The sequence below is a fragment of the Mesoplodon bidens genome (genome assembly GCF_964165515.1).
Source record: "Mesoplodon bidens genome assembly, contig: HAP1_SCAFFOLD_848, whole genome shotgun sequence".
NCBI classification, from domain to species: Eukaryota; Metazoa; Chordata; class Mammalia; order Artiodactyla; family Ziphiidae; genus Mesoplodon; species Mesoplodon bidens.
In genome coordinates this window covers 69,729-93,695 of record NW_027671247.1, presented here as the reverse complement: position 1 = coordinate 93,695, position 23,967 = coordinate 69,729, and the positions used below count along the sequence as shown (strand labels likewise).

Sequence of the window (23,967 nt, the reverse complement as noted above, 5' to 3'; positions counted from 1 at the left end):
TGCCTGTATCTTTGAGATGCAAACGTCCTTTCTGGTCTTCTCAGGAACTCTCATCTCTGCCATCTTTTTAAAATGCACCTTTTTGAAAGAGGGTAAAGTAATTTAGAAACTGACTTATCAAGGATAAATAAAAAAACCTAAGTGTCTTTTCTGTAAAAATTCAGCCATCTAGACAAGTGAGTTTGATTTGTTCCATCTGCCAGAAACCTAATTTGAATCCAACCTCTCTTTGTAAACTGATGGGCTTCACATGGCTGTACCTGACTCAGTGCTGAAATTCTGAAATGACAACCATGACGTCTCTGTATGTTTGTGTCCTTGTATGTGTCTTTGTCTTTGGATAACATTGCTGAGGTTGATTTGTGGATGAGCTCTATTTAATTGGCTTAAAGAAAAGTATGCACTTACACACCAAACTATTCTAAATACAAGAGAAACTGAGCTAAATGACCTTCAGGTTCATGTGAACTGGGAAATATTCAGTATTAATTAAGACCTGGTATTAACGTTCATTTGTTGATCTAATTAATATAGACATACTGTTAGAGTCATCAACATTAAGTATAATACTTTTAGTGTGCCTAGCTTTAATATAAGCTAAATAAAATCTTGTTATATTTGTTGCAAATTTGTCAGCAAGGAAATAACTTGATGTGAAGAAACTTTTAAGGAAAGAAAAGGCAAATGAGATAAGAGCTTTAGGTGAACTTTTTAAAATACTTATCTTTTAGGAAGATCTATCTAAAATTAATCTCTCCAGGTATTTGACCACTTGAAAGTCAGAATTGTGCTAAAGTAAGTGACAGGACGTTTATGGAAAGTGGACCCTGAAAAAAAGAGTTCTGTACGTGGTCAGGACTAAGTTTAAAATAAGTTTAATTGAGTAAATACATTTTAAAAGTAAGCTGGTGCACAACTTGAATTTCGCTTTTCTCTCTGTTAAGAAGACAAGGTTTCTTAAGATTTTGGACTGCCTTTGATACCAGATTTTAAGTTTTTCTACCTTTTAAGAGATCTGTTCTGTACTTGCCTTTGAAATCTTTTATTGTTACTTTGGCTAAGTGAATAACTATTGTTTCACAGTGACATGTGACCCTATCTGACTGTTTTAAACTCTTTTCTTATTTTTTTGACAAAACTTCCCAAATCAAATTATAATGAAGTTCCTTTGACCTCTAGCTAACTTTGGGGTGCTTCAAAGGGCCCTTGAAACACCCCAAAGAGAGATATTAACTAATTAGGTTGAATTACACGGGAAGTGTTGTCAAATAAGCAATAAATCTTCTTAGGTTATATTGTATGCCAAGTGACACAGGTATTCTACAGATTATATGGAGTTCCTAAAATTTGGTATGTCCTGGTAAAATGTTACCAGTCAGAATTCTCTTTATTATCTGAAAGTGTTGCATGTCACCGCAGTAACCACGTTACTTTGTCAATTGCACTGTCATCAGATTTAAACGTGCCTTCTTAAGTCTTTCGCCATTGTAGACAGTTATGGTTTCACTCTGATGCCTTTGCAAAAATGCTTCCTCTTCAAGAAGATTTATAGAAAGGACCTTTGGATAAATACAAGTTTCTGATTTTCAAACCATAAAGGTGAACTGGGTAAGAACTTGAAGAATTCTAATGGGAAACCTGATGGCTTCATAAAGCTGTTAACAAAAATGATTAGTTGCACATGCCTGGGTAAAAGGGTTATAATTATGGTTATAATTTTGGTTATAATTTTTATGGTTTCTATCTGAAAAATGACTGTTTTAAATCTGTGTTTTCCAGGTGTAAGCAAAACGCTCCCCTTAAACTAATTATGACTTACAGTAATTTGTTAAATTATACCCTTGTAAGCAGAATTGAAACATTTATCTTTTTCTCTCTACATGGGTGGTCCTGCCAGTAGCATATGCTTGTCTCGAAGATTAAGCCATGCATGTCTAAGTACGCACTGCTGGTACACTGAAACAGCGGATGGCTCACTAAATCAGTTATGGTACCTCTGGTCGCTCGCTATTGCTATTGGATTACAAGTAGTTATACTGATCATTGTTCTTTGTTTCCAGATTGTTTGCTCTTTGTGTCTCCCTGCTGTACTGTGTCTTTGTTAACGGTACTAGCTGCATTACTTATATCCTGTCTACTTTATAAGATTGGTGTCTCTTCCAGTCTCTTACCCAGTATGTAACCAGGCCTCCAACAATACTTCAATGGCTAAACATCTTGAGGAAATAGACCACATTTATAACATGAAATAATTGTAATAGTGTGATTCTAGGTACAAGAGAAAGCAACAAGGGAAAATGTCTCCTGGATCATAATTAGATAGAGGATCCAGAAGATCTTTAATTATCAATAGGGCCTAATCCAAAAACTAGCACCTGGAGTGGCATAACAAGAATTCTCCCCTGACCTGGGATGAGCCTCCCAGCGCCGTGGGACAAAATTTGATCCTCAAATGTCTCCCAAATATTGGTCAAAATCCTGACCAAGGGCTTCCCCGGTGGCACAGTGGTTGAGAGTCCGCCTGCCAATGCAGCGGACACGGGTTCGTGCCCCGGTCCGGGAGGATCCCGCATGCTGTGGAGTGGCTGGGCCCGTGAGCCATGGCTGCTGGGCCTGCGCGTCCGGAGCCTGTGCTCCGCGGCGGGGGAGGCCGCAGCAGTGAGAGGCCCGCGTACAGCAAAAAAAAAAAAAAAAATCCTGACCAAGAGGAGAGGATCTGAGAAATGGAATATTTCCTCACACATCAGTCATTAGCGACTACAGCCCCCCAACGTGAGCCGGTGAGCCCTGACGAAACTCAGGGTATGAGAATATAGGATACAGGCCCCGGATAGCTGAGGTACATATCAAATGACTGATTTCAGTGAGCCCAGACTCTTGCATCTTCCCGTACATAGAAAAGTGCTAAATTCCTTAACTTGAGATGCTGCCTCCCAGGCTTGAAGCCCTCAAAATTCCCATCAAAGCGATCATAACTCTCAACTTTTAGGCTGAGAATATTTTTTTAAGGCTACAGGTGTAAAGGACACACTTTCCAGAGAGGAACAAAAAAAACAAAAACCCAACGTTTGGAACATTGGCACCAATGGTGGACACTCCCGGAAAGATTCATCTGACGAAGCAATTAGAAGGGCCGTCACCCCCTTTTATCCACAAGACTGTGGGATGGACATTGACAGTAGGGAATTGTAACAGGGAAGAGCCAAATCTGACTACACGTTGGATCTGTTCCTTTTACTTTAACCTTTGCCTTCTGCTGCTTTTGTTCACTAAAAGGATACTGTCTGTACCTGTACATAATGGCCTGCCTCGGGGAACCCTGTCGCTCTGTCTGAATGTTAAACCAAAGTGCCTTTGTTCAGGGAAACATATGGACTCCTTCCACCTGTGGATGGCTACAATTAAGAAGAAATTAACACATCTCCTCCCCGAGGCTGGCCATTCGAGGGGCTATTCACAAAACCTATGGCCTTCTTACTTTACCTCCTCATCTCCTCCCCATCTCTGTATTATAAAAGAAACGGGCACCCAAACCCCGATAAGATGGTGATTTTGAGACTTTACTCTGCCATCTTGTCGGTCTGCTGGCTTTCCGAATAAAGTCATATTCCTTGCCTCAACACCTCATCTCCGATTTATGGCCTGTCGTGCGGCAAGCAGAGCAAGCTTGGACTTGGTAACATCTTTACTCAGGACACGGTATCACAAAATGGGACACTGTTTTCTGTTTGTTTGTTTTGTTTTTGTTTTGGGCCGCGCCATGTGGCTCGTGGGATCTTAGTTCCTCGACCAGAGATCCAACCCGCGCTCCCTGCAGTGGAAGCTCGGAGTCCTAACCAATGGACTACCAGGGAATTCCCATGGGACACTGTTACCTTGCAGTCATGGCCCTCACCTTTGTGAGACAGAGGTAGTAGTGTAGCAGGATTGAGAACGGTGTGACGTTTAAAGGTTAGGTGGTGAAAGCAGGATTTCACAGGAAGTTAATCTAGTGATACTTGCAGAGAAATGTTGTCAATTCAGCGTTAAGAAGACTGTGGACAATGTGTGCAGTTTGCAAATAAACTTCATTTTCTAGAGTCAAATCTGCCAAGGCTGCCACTAAACTTGCAGTTGTGGCTATAACCTTAAGACAACCGAGACAGGCAAAAGCAACTGAATCAAGTTGTATGCTATAACAGGCAATAGGTCTATGTTTACTACCATGCTCACACAGTTCTGCGCGGCCTGATTATGCCTTTCATGCACAAATAAAGTAAAAGGTTCTGAATAACCTAAAGTTAATCTATTAAGTAGAGATCTCTTTTCGCACTTAAAAGGGCTAATATACTTTGCCTCCAGTGGAGATCTCACCTTAAAGTATCCGGATCGGGCTTCCCTGGTGGCGCAGTGGTTGACAGTTCACCTGCCGATGCAGGGGACACGGGTTCGTGCCCGGGTCCGGGAGGGTCCCACATCCCGCAGAGTGGCTGGGCCCGTGAGCCATGGCCGCTGAGCCTGCGTGTCTGGAGCCTGTGCTCCGCAACGGGAGAAGCCACAACAGTGAGAGGCCCGCGTACAGCAAAAAAAAAAAAAAAAAAAAAAAAGTTTCCGGATCAACCTGAACCTGATCATTTGGGTAACCCTAAGGCAGGCAGCTCTTGCAGTGCTTGTTTTAGCCTTATAAAAACCTGCTTATGTTTATCTTCCCAAGCAAAGGGTTCAGGAACTAAATCTTTAACAAGTTCATAGAGTGGAAGAGGTAACAGAAAAATTTGGAACCCAGAGCTTGCAATAACCAGCTAAACCTAGAAATCCACAATGCTAGCACTTAGTTGTGAGTCTAGGAAGTTCCTGTATCAGCCTAATTCTCTCTGGAGATAGCTGAATTCCTTCAGTGCTTAGATTACGTCCTAGGTAATGAACAGCGTCTACGGATAATTGTAATTTTTCCTTTGTGTTCTTTCTCAGCTAACTGTTGCAGCAAATAAATGGAATCTTTTATGAAAGCCTTATGGAATCTTTACAGTAGCTGAGTACAGCAGGAGGTTATCTCCATATGGTAAAAAGGCTGATTTCTCAGGGAACTAGAGGGTTCTTAAATCTTGGTGAAGTACTTGGGAGGAAAAAAGAAGGGGTCCCAGTGAGGCATAAAAGTGCAGGTATATTGTTGATTGTTCCAAGTAAAGGCATGTAGATATTGGCTGTTGGGCCTCCGGGATGCTGAAGAAAGGTGAACAAAGGTCTCCAACAGTAAACCATTTCAACTCAGTTGAAGCTTGTGACAGAACGGTGGCTAGGTTTGGAACAACAGGAAAACAGGGAAAATCTATTTTTATTAACAGCTCCCAAGTCCTGGACAAATCGCCATCCTGCCAGGTTTCCAACCAGGCAAGATTGGCATGCTGCAGGGACGAGTACAGGAATGATTACCTCCTGGGCAATTAGGTCTTCTACAATAGCTATGAGACCTTGTATGACCGCAGGCTTTAATAGCTGTTGAGGAAACCTAGGGAGAGGTTTAGCTACATCTATCTGAATCTTCATAGGTTTGCATTTTTTTATTCTTCTGATGTTAACACTGTCAGAAGTAGCCCCCCAAATTGCAGGCATCTCCATCCAATTAGGGAACTTTTGTTGAACTTCCGCTTTTATGTCCAGGACAGATTGTAAGGAACATAAATGATCAGGTTCAGGCTGATCAGGAAACTTTGAGGTGAGATCTCCACTGGAGGCAAAATGTACCGACCCTTTTAAGTTAGAAAAGAGATCTCTACCGAACAGATTAACTGGGGCTATATTGCATAGCAAAAAGGAATCTTGGTTGAGATAAAAATTCTCTCTGAACTGTATTAGGTACTCCCACTATGGAAACATCCTCTTTACTCAGAGGGACCTGTTGTTCTTTGAGGGTGGGATTTAGAGTAGAAAGCACAGCTCTGGATAGGGCTAGGGGTAGGGTGTTAAAGGGTTAGGTAATTATGTTTACAGTTAGGGTTAGAGTTTAATGTAGATTTCAAAGTAAAATATGAGAGTGGGGTTTAAAGTAGAAAGCATAGCTCCAGTATCAACTAAAATTTGGCAGTTTTTCATTATATTTTCCTCTGGGCTGTTTAAGGTCATTGCTGGTAACAGTTGACCAGAGAACCTCTGGAGTTCTGCCAACCAGGGGAGAGGGTCATGGGGGGCCCTCCCTGTGAGACAGATATGAGAGCATTTGTGAAGAGTTTGCATAGGACCTTTGAGGACACCTCTTTTTCCAGTGTCCTCACTGATTACAAATGAAACATCAACTTTGGGTCATCGAATTGATCATGGACCCCTAGGAGGTTGTAATGGGGGAGGCCCAGGTGTTATTTTGTGTCCCTTGCCTTAGAGCTGTTGTAACTGTAAGGCTATGAGCTTGGTGGATTTCTGTTTGTGATCTTGCTCCAGGGTCCTTTCAAAATGCTCCGCTATAGTCACGAGTTCAGTGAGGCCTAGAGCCTCCCACCCTCTTTTCGGCCCTTTTATCAATCCACTAATCTCAGAAGATAATCCATTTACAAAGAGGGCAGTTAAAGCAGGCTGAGTGGTCTTTTTATTCCTTGGAACACCAACTGCTGTAAAAAGAGAGCTGCCAAACTGGCTCTAAAGTCTTCCACAGATTCACCCCTCTTTTGTTTGTACGAGTGAATAATAGATCGATCATTATTAGGCCAATTAATAAGAGACCAAGTGTGAGCAGGGAAGATTTTAGGAATAGCTTATAAAAGGTTAGTTGTTATTCTGCAAGCCTTTTTACGTTGAGGATCTTGAATATCATCCTAGGGATTATGTCATTTTGCTTCCCACATCCATTCTGGGATTTCACCCAGTCCTACCAACATGTGTACAAGCGGATAAAGATCTAGCAGTTTGGGGACATACGCCCTGACAGTGACTCTAAATTCTTCAAAAAATGTTGGGGGTTCCTCCCTAGGTTTAGAGAATTCTTTGACTACAGCTCTCAGTTCAGTCTTTGACCAAGGGGTAAAGGACACCTGAGGGGGCTCACCTGCAACCTCAGGTAGTTTTACTTTAAATGGCAATTGTTAAATATTCTCTTTGGGACAGAAAAGTATTTCAGACAGGAAATGAGTAACACAAGAGTCCTCGGGTGAGAACGGAAAGGGGGGGACAGTAGGAGGTACGTCTGCAGTCACATCCGTCCTACGGTCTTTTGTCTCAGGTACCTCTTGTCTCTTTAATTTTGCATTAGCTTTTTGTTCTAAGTCTCTAAACGAAGCTATTTTGGAATCTTGAAACCTTCTGTGAACTTTTACATACCAAGTAAAGCAGGCATCTCATTCTCCCTGTGCAATCTGTGAACCCTTGCTCTCTAGTGTTTTCCTTAAATGAACAATCTTGTCTAACTGGAACATGCCCCACAATGACCACTGTAATTCTAGATTAATATTAGTATAATTTTGCCATCTTTCTAAATATCTACAACCTCCAGGACCATAGTTCTTAAATATAAAATAAGCAGGTGTGCCGGAAGCTGGCATTCTCAACTCTTTGGCGATAAAAGATCTCATTTCCTTAGCTAGCCTTTGTCAACCCAAAAGAACACACAAGAAAACTGTGCCTTAATATATCAGCAGTAACAAAGAGATGTTACTATGTCCTGGACAAAAGAAGGCCTGGTATGCACCACCACCAATTCCCAGGGATCCTTGAACGGAGGAAAAAGATCCAACTGGCAAATCCCAAGGAATGGGGACTGCAAACTGATTCCAAACAAAATGGAGAACTATAGCTGCCACCAACAGCTCCAAGCATGGAAACTGGGGGCTGATTCCAAACAGATGGGCAAGTGCAGACTACACTGTCAGCAGTGCCCAGTGTGGAATCCAGGGAACAAAATTAGGGGCTACGGTTTACCACTCAAAAATATACTGGCAATAACCAAGAGATGTTACTGTGTCCTGGGAATTTCCATCTGAAAGGCTAGGGGTTTGGCCTCAGGGAGAATCCTCTACCAGCCAAACTGACCTGCCCTGTAAAGGAAAGCCAATTAGATTGGGAGCACAAACGCAAAGAGAATGGAGCTCAAACCAAGAGGAGCTTACCAACAACCTTCAGGAATGGCCAGAAAGACAGTGAACTCAAAGGAGTTGTGGGCACCACACCTGTTTCTCCTTGTCCCAAATGTTATCAGAAATTTGCTTCAGATCCCATCACTGCCACCAATATATTTACCTTTCTCTTTTTAAAAAGATAAGCATTTAATCATAAAATCATCTTGTTAGCAGTAGCAATCATAAGAGTGGATTTTAGAAAAGTGCACATACATATTTTTTTTTTTTTTTTTTTTTTTTTTGTGGTATGTGGGCCTCACGCTGTTGTGGCCTCTCCCGTTGCAGAGCACAGGCTCTGGACGCGCAGGCTCAACGGCCATGGCTCACGGGCCCAGCTGCTCCGCGGCATGTGGGATCTTCCCGGACTGGGGCACGAACCCGTGTCCCCTGCATCGGCAGGCGGGCTCTCAACCACTGCGCCACCAGGGAAGCCCAAGAAAAGTGCACATACATATTTTTATACAGAACATTTCTGGAGGGATACATATTAAACTGTTAGTGGCCACCTCTGCATGCCACCAATGTATTAAAAAACAAAATTTAACTGAGTAAATTGGAAGACTTACTTTGAATTTTGAATAAATTGGCTTTATTAAACCATTCATGAATCAGGCAGCATCTCATCTGATAGAAAGGGAGATACTCCAACGGGTTACACAACATGGAAGGCTTTCTTTTTTTTTGGCCATGCCACATGACATGTGGAAATCTTAGTTCCCCCGACCAGGGATCGAACCCATGCCCCGTGCATTGGAAGCGTGGAGTCTTAGCTGCTGGACCACCAGGGAAGTCCCAGAAAGCTTGTATAGTAAGGAGGGTGGGACAAGGAAAGAAAGTCATCATCAAGGGAAAAAATGAAAGTTCACTGGAGGAAAGTAAAACTTCAGGTGACAATGGCGTCTCATTGGCTAAACTGCGGAATTTTCTATTAGCTATTTCTATTTTCTATATCTTGTTGCTGGCCAGGAAGGAAGTCTTCCCTCCTCCAGCTGGGGTAGTAAAGGGGTTGCACTTCCTCTTTGGGGTCAGTAAATGACCTCTTCCTGTGGGGGTAATTGATGATGAGGGACACGGCATGGGAGCTCCCTCTATGGGCCTTCCAGACTCCAATTCTAGTGGAGGCTTCCTTTTGTTAACATTCACAGCATGTTTTATTGGCAGGAGGAGTCACAATGAGAGAGAAAAGGCCACAAGACTCACCATAAAGAAGGCGCAGAAATGCTTGGGTGGGTCCAAGGGAGGCACAAGGTGGCTGTGGGGTCAGCTGGTGGCTACAGTGATCACATGGTTCCCTCTGATGGGTTTGCAGCTTGATGTAGAATAGTGAATAAAAGGGTCAGTTCATCCTATCAGAGAAACATGAAACTGAGATAAGCTTCCCACTGCTAGAAGCATCTTGAGCCTTCAGAAAAGAACAGAGAACATGTCTAAAGGGTTTGGGAACATCAGAGCCATATCTCCTCAGAGTGGGACGCCCCAGGCTCTCCAGGTCTCAGTCCCCAACTCTCCCTCAGTGACAAAGCCTCCCTACCTCTGTCCTTGTAAGCTCAGTGATCCCTAGAGGTCCTGCCTATCCGTGAGGTCTTAGGTTTCCATGAGACAGGTTGGTTGAGACCTAGTGATACAGTTGACCAGCCTGATACGCAACAGTTCCCACCACCCTGGGGCAGTTGGGCTCAGGGACACATGGCTCTGGACCCCATGTGGAGGGTGTCCTTGTACGTCAGCTGTGCCACAGAAGAGCCAGTAACGCCTGTAGCTGTCCAACTGATTCTCAGGGGGTTTTCCTGGGAGAGCCCTTGGTCATCTGACCTCCTAGCCAGGAAGCCCCATGACTTTCTGATTGCTGCCTGTCACGCCAACAACACACCTGTGAAGGTTCTGCTCTGCATGGCCATCTGTCCACCAGGCCCCTCCTTCTAGGGACCCAGATGCTAGAACCACACAAATGCTGAAGGAGTGTCCACCTGACTAAGGTACAGACACCCCTGTATCCATATGCATGATTTCTACTGGGAATCAACAACATTTATGGGGATTCTCTGGCCCTAAAGAACAGACCAACCTGATAGGAGCAATGCAATGATTCACAATTACCAGGGTCAATGCACATATACAAAGGCCCATAGCCCCAGATGCCCCACTCACAATTCACATAAGTGTCCCATACATACCCACCGATGCCCAAATATTCTTGCTTCATACATACATACATCCAAACATGCATATCAGTGGTACGCTGGCAAGTGATTGATAAAAAGCTCTCCGAGAAAGGCAGGAAAGACTTCACTTATGGTATCTACATGGTATAAATATTCCCAGCATGACCAATTTCAAGCTACCCACCTGACATCACTAAACACAGAGCTGGGAAGAGATATGCACCATTGACTCTCCCAAGATACTATGAACCAGTTCCAGCACATCCCATACCTTTTCCTGTGAATATCTGCACAGAATCCACTTACACCCCAAGTAGAACCCTCAACTCCCACCACAGATATATAACCAAAAAGATACCAGATATACATATGTGTTTGTACATATACATATATATATATATATTATATATATATATATATCCTGAACACACACGTGCATTTCTACCCTCACCCTGAATAAATACACAAACAGACCACCTCTTACTACCTACATTTTTACAGATGAAACCTTACTCACCCTGGATATTCACATTCCACTCTTACAACTATATATACACACACAACATGGGCCTGAAAACAAACATGTGCAACCAATATGCCATCCAGATGTACACACTGAGTACCTAAACACACAGGCTCACCAAGTACACAACTGTCTCATGTGCAACCCAAAAAAAGACCCATATGCAATCCCACAGCCCTAAAATACATAGACTCCAGGATTCCTGCACACACACATAACCTACACAGTCTACTTGTTTCCAAACACACAAACTAAACTCTCACATCTCGCAGAATACATACCCAAAAAGCCCCAGGATCTCAAAAACACACACAGACACAAATAACCTGTACTTATCAAATACAGCTGACCCTTGAACAACTACTTGGGGGTTAGGGCGCCAACCCTCCATGCAGTGGCTCTGCATCCATGGATCCTGTAGTAGTCCTGTAGTATTTACTGAAAAAGAAATCCACTATAAGTGGACCCGTGTGGTTCAAACCCGTGTTGTTCAAGGGTCAACTGTACATATAAGTCCACCTCACTAATACTGAGAACACACATACAAGCAACACCACTAAATTCTTCAGGCATTACCTTTTGAAATAGACACATAGAGGACTCTAATCCTCCTGATACACTCACAAATCACAAATACACACACCCACAAACTACTCATGAGTATACACCCCAAATGCTCAGACACACTCAAAACAGAAAAACACCGGCAACCTCTGCACTCTTACTAATATACATACACAATTCTCACACACCTATGGACACACACATGCAAATATTCCTAACCCCTGATCATATGGATCCCCTCCCAAACACTATACATTATGCTACCTCTCCAGAATACAAGCTCCCCACCACTACCCCAACATATAAACTGTATATGTGTGTGTGTATATATATATTTCTACCCTCACCCTGAATATATAGACAGACCACCTCTTACTCCTACCAAACACATGTATAAACACCCTAGCGTTCTCCAAAGAAATACACTTTGAATACTCCTAACAACTCCATACCTTATGATCAAACTTTGATAATGCATGCACCTGATGACGGACACGCACACGGATTAGAATACACAAGTAAGATACACGGAAATATCTCCAGCAAACCATTTATGAAACAACTTCCATATATCAAATTATCCCTAGCTATCAGGAGCCAGCTCACACATATGCAAGTACTAACAAATACCCGTATCACATATTTCTAATACATATAAATGCAATTGTCCATCTTCCCTGTAGAAACATAGAACCCCACCTCTCTATCAGATACACATATACTCACTTCCCAAAATACATAAGCCTAAGAGGCTCCTACTGAAAATTACAAATGCACAGCCTCAGCAAATATTCCTCCAAGTGGCCATGCCCCTTGAATACACACACAAACTCATTTAACACACAACTCTCCACAAGTCCCAAATAGAACCACAATTACCCAGTACACTACATATAGGCAATAATGTCACCCTATAGGCCCTTTGTTCCAAATACACATACAGTACCACACTACTGGCGTATACATAACCCTACATTCCCAACCTCTCACACAGAATTAACTCTGCCATCTTGCAGAATACAGGATCATACAAACACAACATACCTACACATTCAACATCCACCAGCCCCATAAAAGAGTCACAGACTTGCCCTCTACACATCCAAATTTTCATAGACAGCTCCTGAAAATGCACACCCACAAACACCCCATAACCATACAACATGCCCTGAATACACAAATGATCAGCCTACATTCCCCAAATATACAAAATAAACAGACTGGACACCCAAAGTAATATACACCATTACTTTTCCTGACATTGCCCTTATGCATATGCAGATAATCCTTCCAAATCCACCATGAGACACACACAAATCCCCAAAATCATGGGTGAAAAAAACACATGTAAACATATTCCCCAAACACCAAATTACAAACACCTAACCACCAACTCCTTGAGTATGCCTGCGTCACATCTCAACACCCTCCAAATACAACACTCACTCTTACACACTTTCACAAAAACACAGGCATGACCTCCCTTCAAACACAAATATCCACGGACAAAACCAACCCACACATTTGACTACCTATCAGATTCCCACCAACCAATTAAATATGTACAGACCCCATCTATGCTTGCAAATCAATCATGATTTGACACCAGACTACAAATACATGTTTATTACCACATTCAGCAAAGTTGCTCGCATCACTGACAAAAGAATGCAGTTTGAACATAAGTGTTGACTGATGTTTTTTTGATAAGAAGGAAGACACTAGTGAAACGATGGGTGTGTTCCTTCCATCTTCACTCATTTTCCAATCACCTGAGCTACACCTTCGAAACCAGATGAGGGTTTTCAACTCGCAAGAACTTCCCTCTAGCTTTTGTACTCTTCACAACGCGCAGACTAGAACGGCACCTGTTTAATAGCTCGCACACGCTATTTACCCCCCACTGTAGGCCCCGCAATCACTGAACCCTTCGTGCAGCCGGCTCCCCAGTGGTGCCAATAATCCTGGGGTAAACATCTCAAGGGAATCGAGCTCTATGGGGGCGTGAATCCACATTGTGGGGAGTCTCCTTCCAGGGACAAGGGCACAAATAACCCACAGGGTGAACAACAGCGCAGAGCGGTGACACCTGAGGGGTGAAAAGTCCCCGTACCCCTTACCTCAGGATTCCTGTAATTGACTCTAGAGGCCGCCATGACAGGCCCCTCCCCCGCCGGACAGCCATTGGGGCCCCACCCTCCGCGCTCGCGCATGCGCTCCTGTCTTCCGGAGCAAACTGCCCCAACAGACGCCGGGAGCCATTGCAGGACGGCGGTCCGCGTGCCCGAGAGCCCCGCCCCAGTGGGCGTGCACAGGCGTGCGCGGGCGTGCAGGCGCGGGGTGCGCGGGCCTAGGAGGTCTCTGCAGGAGAGGACAGAAATGGACAGAGGGTCGGGCAAGCTGCGGAACTTCTCTGGTGACGCTCCTCGCTGGGAACCTTCGTGACGGTCTCTTCTTAAAACCAGCTCTTGTGAAATGTGCACTCGTGAAACCCATGCACTTAGCTACAAAGAGTTCTGGAGAGCTCCGCTGTACAAGTACTTTCATGCCCTTTGGACTGCAGTTCCTTGGTTCTTGTTAATGCCTTTCAAAAAACAGTAGGTCCTTTTCCCTAGCACACCTGAAGTTTCCGTTAAAGAACAATGCTAGCAAAGAATTTCAGACCTGGGAAACACTCTTATGATACTGTCTCCTGACTCCGTTCCTAGAGTTTTTCCAACGCATTTACTCTACTGGAATATTTTTTCTCAGTGTTCACAGGTGTTTCCTTTGTACGGTTTTGGGGTTTTTTAAAAAATAATTTTGAGAAAGAGTTGACAATCTGGGCCAATTTCAACAGGTAGTATGGGAACAATTTGACTTTCCCTCCCTCCTTTTTTATAATATCTTGCAGAATTTCAGTTGACAATAAAACAAGAACAACAACAACAACAAAAATAGTAGCGGGATCAACTTACTGACCTGACTTTGTAATACTTCCCAAAGAAACTTCAATCATCAGATCCGCTTTCTGGTCAAATGCAAGATTAGAGCATTTCTCACTCAACAGGATGCCTCTGAAGACCCCTCACCTGTAACAGCACTAAGCGCCTCCAGGTGCAGACTTGAAAACTCCACAAGACACAAACATGGTATCTCTTCATTTCTTTAATGTTTCGTGATTGAGTGGAAATGAACTGTCTTCTAAGTTTTGTGATGCATGTCCAGAGATGTTTTTTCTCAGTAGTCAATGCCCGCCCCCAAATTCTGTGCAGGAATAGTCAGAGATCATGATCCAAAGGACTTTTAGATACTCCCTTCTGTGACTGGTCTTCCCAAATTAGATTTGGTCTAATTTGATTATCTCTGTCTGTGGGGTGTAGGATTTTGAAGTATTACAAAAGTGATTGCAGAATTGGGACTGGCTAATTTTTGCACGGTGCAATTTTTGTATCAGTGACCTTGAGAAGAGTCCTTCAAATACTGTATCAGAATTATGAGTGAGAATCTTGTAAATAATTGGTTGAATGACTGAACAAAGGGAGGAAACAACAAGGAAGCCTGCCTTTCTCGAGTGCCTGGGTACAATATTTTGCCTCACCATTCCTCTAGTATGAAGTTACTGGTTGCAAATCATTTAAGTTTTCCTTCATTATAAAAGCTCCAGGGCTTCCCTGGTGGCGCAGTGGTTGAGAGTCCGCCTGCCGATGCAGGGGACACGGGTTCGTGCCCCGGTCTGGGAAGATCCCCCATGCCGCGGAGCAGCTGGGCCCGTGAGCCATGGCCGCTGAGCCTGCGCGTCCGGAGCCTGTGCTCCGCAACGGGAGAGGCCACAACAGTGAGAGGCCCGCGTACCGCCAAAAAAAAAAACCAAAACAAAAAACAAAAAACCTAGGTTGATGGATAAAGACGTGAAAGGAAGGGACTGTCATGTTCAACCTCGGTGCCGTGAATCAAAACCACAGTTTATAAACTGCCTAAAGAGGCACACGCCAATTGTGTTGCCACTGTGGGAGGTGGAAGGAACTTCCGGTTCTTGCCTACCTGCCAGATCCCTCGTGGAATGTCCCCCCAGAGCACGCCACCCCGACCCACGTGCCCTCTGCCCCTCCCCCACCGCAGAACGGTTCAGCCCGCATCTTCCTGTTTACTTTCAAACGTGTCCCTCGTTGACTTGGATCCCGAGCGTTTGCTGAAGCAGGTCGCTCTCTGGCTCCTGGTCTTGACTTTGCTCATTGAGGCTTCCAGGCAGCAGTAGTCCGTGCCCAAGCCTGCAGGATGGCTTCAATAGGAGGTAAGCCTATAGGCTGGGGGTGTGTTCTCAGAGACCCTGCCATCCTCACATCCTTCGGGTTCACACGTTACACTTAACTGTGGGCACATAGTTGGACTGAAGTAGAGGGAGAAGAGAGCACTGGACGCACAAAGGACATTTCACCTGGGGAGACTGGGGAGCCTGAAGAAACCTGAGACTGCCCTGGGGAGGAGGGGTCGTTGGAGGTGGATCAAGAGGAATTGCCCTGGCTATGGAGAAAGGATGGCAGCAGACAGTTTGATTCTTTCTAGAAGGGAGACAAGCCACTTTGAAACGTGTGTGTAAGGATGTGTGTGATGTCCTGGTGGTGACACAGGGAGGGTCATGAGGAAAGCCTAGAGCTGTATTGTGTTCCTGAGGCACCTGAAGCTTGCCTCACCATATCTTTCAAAGGGATTTAAACAGGAGCATACCGTATCTCAGGGGGCCGTGGGGAGAGATGGTCTTGGTGAGAAAACTATTCAATGGGGCTGTGTGTGGCCACAGCTGCAGTGAAGTGTCCTCTCCGAGAGCTAGGCAGGGGGTTACTCTAACTGCCGCAGCCCACACCTCGTCCACTCCTCCCAGCCCAGAGCTCACTTCTCAGTTCAGGTAACTGTTGCCTTGGATTCAACAGGGGATGGGCAACCGTTACGTGTAACTTCAGGCAACAGAGGGCTCAGGTTCTGAGTTGCTCTGAATTGTTCTTCCTTTTGTGGAATGGCAGTACTTCAGACCTACTTCATCTTGTCCAGTATCTCATGGTGGACCCTCAGGCTGCCTTGAGAGGAAGAGTTTGTTCCTATTTCATGTCACTCCTTCATGGACAGGGAACAGATGTGGAGTGGGGTTGGTTCGGGTGGAATGTCTATGAAGTCTGCTTCCTCTTTTAAAGGGGGAAGGAATGTAGCCCAGCATCAGGAAGATGATCTTCTGTGTTACTGTTAAACGTCCTATGACATCTGTTCTGGTTCGTTAGGTGCACCGTGGTGTGTACCTTGTTCTCCTGAACGGGGATGTGTTTCAGACAACTTGATCGCCATGGCATCTGGCTTATGCCTGCATCTCAGATTGTCTCTCCGTTATTGGGAGCTGGAAGGGAAAGGACCACAGGCGGTCTGTACTCCCACGACCAATGTAACATGACAATTCCCTAGCCCTTGTTTAATCCTCTGCAGCCATCACTGGCTGTGAAATGACAGAATCTAAGGGACACGCGCCTACTTCTGAGACCACCCCAAGCCCCTAGGAACAGAACTCCTGACTGATGACAGTGACTCTGGGCACTGGGGAGGGGGTGGCAGGACCTGGCCCATGTTACGTATCTGCTGTGAGTTGCTCTGAGATGCAGGTGCTTTCTGGGCCAGTGTCATGGGTTTGTATCAGGATTCCATTAGAGATATTTTCCAGCATTTTGTTTTGTGAGGCTAGGAAAGAAAGAGGGGATTTATACTGAGCATCAGGAAAAGGAGGACTGAGGAGGAGGTGGGGCCCTAATATTTTACACAGTGCCTGTCCACAAAGGGCCTTTGGGGGCCTAGAACTTACCTTGCAGAAGGCCCCTACCTGCTAGTATGCCGGCTGAGGGGCATTTCTCACAGAGCGGATGTCCACACAGCTCCAGGTCTTGGGAGACAGCCTGTGAGGCTTAGGTGCCAGGGTGTGCCTTAGGGAGGCTCTCCAAGTGAGTGCTTGCTGAGGCAATTTCTTCTCGGCAGGCAGGGGTCAGGGAGCTTGGTGGATGGGCGTGGGGTCACCAGTGGAATAATTCTCAACTGGAGGTCAGGGCATGAAAATCACTTGAAGACATTTGCCCGCTGCAGTTTCCCCTGTCCAAGTGTCTCTCATCTGTGATTTACACTCTGATGCCGCAGAAAGCCTCAGTCCCACTTGCGCATTCTCCTCCTCCATTCACTCCTTTCCTTTGCCTCAACAGCATCTGCAGTGCTGGGAACGGATGTCACCATGAACCCCGGTGCCTCCTTGTCTACTTTCATGGCAGTGTCCTTTCCTCCACCCATTCCTGGCGCCCAGCACCGGCCACCCTGGGAGCAGCACCTGCCACCTCTCATCGCCCCCGCATTCCCTCCTGGCAGCAGCCTGCGGCTGCCAGCTTTCCCCAGGATGCCTTTGGTGGCTAACGGTGGCTGTGGCCCCAGTGCCCCTGGGGCTTGCAACTTCACTGTACAAGTCAGGTCACAAGGGAGGCCAGTGCAGGCCCCCCAGACTCAGACCTTTATCGTTCCTCAGGGCCCCCTCAACTTGAGCACTCCAGGGGCCCTCAGAGTGAGTGCTGCATGTCCTGCACCCATATTCTTAGCCACCCCTGCGATGGAGACCATTGTGACTGCTCCAGCTGTTGGAGTTACTCAGGCTGGCAGGGGAGGCTGGACCCCAGGCTTTCCTCCTCAAGCTCCACCACCAGCTGCCCAGATGGCCCCTAACCTTCGCCCAGTGAACTCTGGGCCATGGCCACATGGCACTTCCAGGGAGGGCAGCCTGGACACCAACCAGCCCTACGCCTCGCAGGAGGACTGCTCTAACCACCAGAGCGTGTACAGTAACTTCCGACGTTGGCAGCGCCTCAAGCCACTGGCCCGGAGACACCTTCCCCAGAGTCCTGATGCAGAAGCTCTTTCCTGCTTTCTCATGTGAGTGAACGCTCAGGGGGTCGTGAGCTTATCGGAGCTCTTACATAAAGAGGAACTGGGGATGGACTCGCAGCTTAGGTTTCTAGGGATCCTGGAAGCAAGGTGTGAGGGCGATGTCCATGCCATGGGAAGGCACATTGTCGGCCATACGGGCGAGCCTGCCAGTCCCTGACATCATGACTGACATGTGCCTTATCTCGACTGACCCCACCCCCCTGTGAGTCTAGCCAGCTTGCTCTTCCATGATTCTCAATGTAATATGGCCTGAAGACTTGCAGTCAGAGAGGGTCGTGGTGTAAGTTGAGGAGCCAAGGAGTGGATGCCACACTCTCCTGTGCTGACGTCTCCTTTCATACAGGACTTGAGTGTACGTGGCCGGGGGAGGTCACTTCGGAGGAGGGGGAGGAGGGCGGGGCCCAGGTATGTGCTTCATGCACGCCTGGACTTCGTTGTTGTGGAGAATTCCAGTAAGAACTGGGTGATGGTAGAGCTCTCCTAAGGGCGTGGGCTCTCTCCCGCTAGAGTTGTGAGCCTGGCAGGCATTTCCATCCTAAACCTGCGGTCCCTCGTAAAAAGGGGACAATCACACTTCACTCAGAGGACCGTGCAGAAGACTCCTTGGGCTAATCTATGAAGTGTGAGCAGATTGCCTGGCACATGCCACGCCTCACTGATGATGGTGATTTTTATTATGAAAAGGCAGCCTTGAAGAGGAAAAGAGCTCCCCAAGGCAGAGTGTCCCAGCTCTAGCCTGGGAGTGGATGGTCATCCTCGAGGGAGTGTGAGGCGGTGACGGCAGTAGCCGGGAAGGCTTGTCTCTGCCACATCCCAGACACCTGCCTCTCACCCTCCTGTGGCTCAGTCATGCTGTGTTGAGCGACGTGTGGTCCACATTGGCGGGTGGGGTCAGGCAGGTGGGGACTGGGCTGGGCACAGAGACTGACCCCGAGTGCTTACAGCCCAGCGCTTCGATCCCTGGCCCGCCTGAAGCCCACCATGACACTGGAGGAGGGACTGTGCAGGGCCGTGCAGGAATGGCAGCACATTAGCAACTCTGCCCGGATGATCTACTACGAGATGGCGCAAAAGTGAGTCAGCGTCCTGGGCCCAGGGGCTGCGTGGAGGGTGAGGCGAGTGGGTGAGGGCAGGGTCTGGCCGTGGGGGTGCTCATCAGAGAGGACAAAGGAGAAGGGCTGTCGCTCGGAACAGGGACCCCGCAGCCCAGAGGCCCTACAGTCCTCCAGAAACCCCTCCCTCACCTTGAGAGTTTGGGTCTTCTGTCCTTCCTCCACCAGGAGCTCTGCCCTCCCCTGAGTTTGACCTACCCTTGCCCTGACATGAAGGTCTCAGGACGGGGCAGGGTGAAGCTGTGAGTCCAGTAGGGGTCCAACTCCGGCCATATGGGCTGGGCCGGGGAAAGAGCTCCACCCGCCAGCCTGCTGCTTCCTTAATGGTGGCTGACGGCGGCCACTGACATAGATTTGGGACCCCCTCTCCTCATGAAAAGTGGCCTGAGTGGGTACCCTGGCATCCCTGAAGGGGCTGGGGAAGCCAGCTGTCGTCAGCCCAAAGGTCTCTGGCCCTTCCAGTGTTTGCTCCACGGTAATCCCCTTGGTTTAAGAAACAAAACCAAACAAACAAGCGCCTCTCAGAGGAAAGGAAGGCCTGTCCTCTAAGCTCAGCATCCACATCGTCCAGCTTGTCCTGAGCCCTGTCTCCAGGTCTATGTTCCAGGACTCTCAGTCCCAACCCAGGGTCCTGGATTCGGGCAAGGACCCCTGTGGGGAACACATGCCTGTTCCAGCCTCTGGCTGTCAGCCCTTCATGTGGTTCTGGATGGGTACAGGGGGGCATGAGGAGGGTACCCCCTGGGTCAGCCATGTGTCCCGGTGACCTGGTTCAGTGCAGCGACCTGGGTCTATGCTGTTGAATGCTCTCCAGTGCTGGTGAGGCAGGAAGGGTCCCAGGTCTTGTATCAGTTCCAGGAGCAGCTCTCTGCTGTGGACAGCACCTCGCAGGGCCTTGACAGCGCCAAGGCACATCCTCTCCCAATCCCTCATTCTTGGCTGCCTTTGTTGGGCTCCAGAACCCAGGCCATTTTCTCAGGCTGGCCTGTGCCTCCGTCACCCCCCAGGTTCATGCAATTTGAGGCAGAGGAGGAGATGCAGATTCAGCAGTTGCAGTGGATGCAGTGCGCGCAGGGCCTGCCTCCTCCAGCCCCACCGAAGCTGGATCCTCGGGGGCCCCCAGCCCCGAAAGTGGGCCTTCAGCCAGCCACCCAGGTTCCCACTGGAGTTGAACGCACAGGTAACAGGGGCCTAGGGTTGGCCACTGTTCCCATGTGGATCATTTTCCTTCAAGACAGGGGCACTGGTCTTTCAAGCAAAACAGCCACCGAGGCGGGGGGTGCGGGGGTGGGGTCTCAGATGCCCTTTGTCACTACGGGGTATTGACTTGGTCAATTTTGTAACTTCTCTCACACCTCCCTGTCAAAGGACTGCACACCAAGTCTGCCTAAGAAGTGGGCTTGATGGGGACACCCCTGGAAAATTGGAGGTTCCCCACTTCCTCACATGTGACTCTCTTAGATGCCCCCCCTTACCTCCCCCCTCCAACTGTGCATGAGGTTTCAGGTGGCCCTGAACCCCCACACCCACATCAATGTCCCCCAACAATGCCCTCACCAGCGTGCGCTCGGTGGTCAGGAGGTGGACCGGGAGCCCCTCACCTTCCTTCCCTTCCTCCTGCTCTGCCTCAGCCTGTGCTCCCAGGATGTCCGGCCCCAGCGCCCAGCCCTCCCGCCCGAAGCCACACAGGTCCCAGCGACCCCCGGAGCCCAAGGCACCCGAGGAGATCCCACCTGAGGCTGTGAGGGAGTATATGGACATCATGGAGGCGCTGGTGGGGCCCGTCCACTCAGCCACAGGCGACTCAGATGGAGAATGGGGAGAGGACGGAAATGAGCTGCAGCAGGAAGAGGACGGCACCTACTCGGACCCGGATCTCTTAAGCTACATTGACAAGCTGTGTTCCCAGGAGGACTTTGTCACCAAAGTAGGCTAGGCCTGGAGACTGGGGTCTACAAGATGCCAGGGCATGGAACACTCAGCACCCAAGATCTGGGTTCTGCTCAGGCCGTTGGGACTTAAGCTCAGCTCCTTGTTCCTGAGCCTGGTGTTAGGGGAGGTTTACGCAGATGTTTGTGTGTATATGTTTGTGTCTATCTGTGTGTATGCCTTTGTGTCTGTGTTTGTGCCTCTGTATATGTGCTCTTTTGTGTGTGACTGTGTATGTGCATGTTTGCGTGTGTGTGTGTGTGTGTGTGTGCTGACCATCCCTGCCTTGTGGAGGAGAGTGGGGTGGGTCTCTGCTTTTCACTTTCCCTCCTGGTCTTCTTGCCTCACAGGCCACTCCTGGCCAAGGATGCTCACAGCCTCTTCTTTCTGTTCTAGGTGGAGGCAGTCATTCACCCTGGATTCCTGGCATATTTGCTTTCCCCAGACCCACAGCTGGATCTCTTGGCCCTAGAGAAGGAGCTGGAGCAGGAGGAAGGGCTCACCCCGGAAGAAGTGAGTCAGGGGAGGGAGAGGGACACTCAGGGAGCCAGGGGACCCCATGGGAGGGGGGCCCCAGGTGATCCAGGGGACAGGGGAACCCAGATGACCCAGGGGAGCCAGAGGAGGGAGGGATCCCCGGTAGAACAGGGGACACAAGGGACACCCAGGAAGACCAGGGCACAGAGGGACCCCAGTGAACAGGGGAGAGGTAGGGCCCCAGAACAGGAGGGCCACATAGCACTGTCCATCCCTCCCCTGCCTGGGACGCCTGGCATGGGGAAGGGCCCGTTCTGGGGTGGGTGCAGTGCAGGGTGAAAGGAAGGAGAGGATGGGGATCCGGGAGGGGTGGGAAAGACACAAAGCTGGGAATAAGGTGCAGGAGGATGGCAGGACTGCCACAGTGTCTGTATTTGGATTCGAGTCCTGGGGTCGCCCGTCCCCTCCTCCCCCCCAGGGCCATTGTCCCACTGCCCAGTGCTCCTCCTCTCACACGTGTGTGTGGAGCCGTCACTGTCCTCCTCCCTCCTACCAGCTGGTGCAGAAACGACTCCTGGCCTTGAAAGAGGACGACGGTGTGCGGGCAGCCCCGAGTCACAGTGCACCCGGAATGCGCTCAAGTCCTTCTGAGTCTGACGCCGGCCAAGGTGCCCACAGGCACGACCAAGACCCCCATCTAGGGGTCAGTGATGAAGCCTGCCCACCAGAGATTGATTCTGAGGCTCTTCATAGGCTCATCGAAACAGACACTGACCTTTGTAGGCCCAAAGTCTTTGTTCCCTGTCGAGGACATCAGGAGGTCTCTCCATTCCGGGCCGGACGGCCCTCCCCTCCCCAGGATCAAAGGCGCACTGGCCCTCTACTGGGACCCAGGGATGCATCTCTTCTCAGAGAGGCCTCTCCTGTTCGGGAGGCCCGAGGGCCCAGGGACGGGTCCAGTGAGGACGAGGAGGAGCTCTCCAGCCTGGCCTTCCTCTCTGGCTCTCTGCAGAGCCTGCTGCCTTTCTGGCTGTCGCAGAGTCCTGTGCGTGCCTCAGGCCTGGCCTCCCCTGGAGGTTGGGGGGCCCAGAGTGCTCCTTAGGCCCCCTCCTCTCAGAGAAGAGGCCTCAGCCCAGCTCCACCAGCCGCTCCCAAGTCGAGGAAGTGGGCTCTGTGTGGACACCCAGCCGCTGCTGAGAAGCTGCCCATCCCCGGGGCTGGCCTCGGCGTCTCTGGGAGGCCAGCCTTGGCTCTGGGGCTGGCTCGCCCCTCACAGCCCAGAAAGAGAAAACGTGACCCGTTTGTCACAGAGAAGCGTGGGTGGAGGAAGAAGAAGCACTGCAGCCAGTAGGGAACAGCTGGGCCAGCCCTCCAGGGGAGCCTAGGGCTCTTCCTCCTCCCAGTGCTGATCCTGGATGATGTGGGGGGAAGGGAGGGTGGGCAGGACCACCAGGGTGGGGAGGGGGAGCGGGATTGTGGGGGGTTAGGGAGGTGGGGGAGGTGGGTGTGGCCAGGTGTGGGTGGGAGGGGGACCTTTGGAGTGATGTATGTAAATTGTGAACAAAGATCGTTTTCGTGGGAAATGCTCTCAGGCCACTGTCATCTTGTTGGTGTTGAGCTGCTCCACAGAGAGCGATCCTGAGAGGAAGGAAGGATGAGGGAGGTCACAGGACCTCTGGATCTACAGGTGGCCACACCTTTCCTCCACATAGACAAGGACTCCTCAGGCTGCTCCTGGGAACGCACAGCTCTCACTTGCCCCAGGGATCCCCTCATCATGCCCTTCTCTAACGCCTGCTTGGCTAGGGCCCTTCTGGGGCACCTGTACCATCTGCTGCATCCCTGAACCTTCTGGGGAGGCAGAGCTGCTTTTGTGCCTTTCCGCCCTCTGGACACTCACCAGTTTCTAGGATGGAGCCTGGAGACAGCCCTTGTCATTATGGAGCTTCTCTCTGCTTCCCTGAAGTGGCCAGGCGACGGCGCTGGGATGACCCTCCGCTCATCCAGGGTTTCCTGTGTGGGTGGCCTGACCAGAGAGGAAAAGTCTTGGCCACGGGGACAGGACTGTCTGCCTCATCGTAGCGGGAGCATCCTCTAGTCCCACTGGGATTATTGCAATGTGGAGAGTGGTGGAGGCCGCTACCTCTTAATCTTAATGAGGGTGCTACAAGGGGAATGGG

At 48.7% G+C, this 23,967-nt stretch overlaps 1 protein-coding gene and 1 long non-coding RNA gene across 3 annotated transcripts; one reads left to right on the top strand and one right to left on the bottom strand.

Annotated features, from left to right (window-relative positions):
• On the bottom strand, positions 1-23,814 carry LOC308611673. Of its 2 annotated transcripts, none has more exons than XR_014015001.1 (3): positions 23,688-23,814; positions 9,282-9,427; positions 1-78 (listed from the first exon to the last, which is right to left on the bottom strand). It is a non-coding gene; the product is annotated as an uncharacterized lncRNA (long non-coding RNA). The 2 variants fall into 2 exon arrangements; XR_014015002.1 differs by lacking the exon at positions 23,688-23,814 and adding an exon at positions 15,461-16,466.
• On the top strand, positions 20,173-21,803 carry LOC308611670 (NUT family member 2G-like). Its single transcript, XM_081260371.1, has 2 exons — positions 20,173-20,561; positions 21,013-21,803. The coding sequence occupies exons 1-2, from the start codon at positions 20,393-20,395 to the stop codon at positions 21,315-21,317; spliced, it is 474 nt and encodes a 157-aa protein (XP_081116497.1). The 5' UTR covers positions 20,173-20,392; the 3' UTR covers positions 21,318-21,803.
• Positions 23,815-23,967: the final 153 nt, after the last annotated feature.

What these genes read in the sequence shown, in the direction of transcription:
- LOC308611670 (XM_081260371.1), top strand. Translation starts at nt 20,393, where the DNA reads ATGCAATTTGAGGCAGAGGAGGAGATGCAGATTCAGCAGTTGCAGTGG. An exon ending in CACTGGAGTTGAACGCACAG is followed by an intron (nt 20,562 to 21,012) that starts GTAACAGGGGCC and finishes GCTCTGCCTCAG; the next exon opens with CCTGTGCTCCCAGGATGTCC.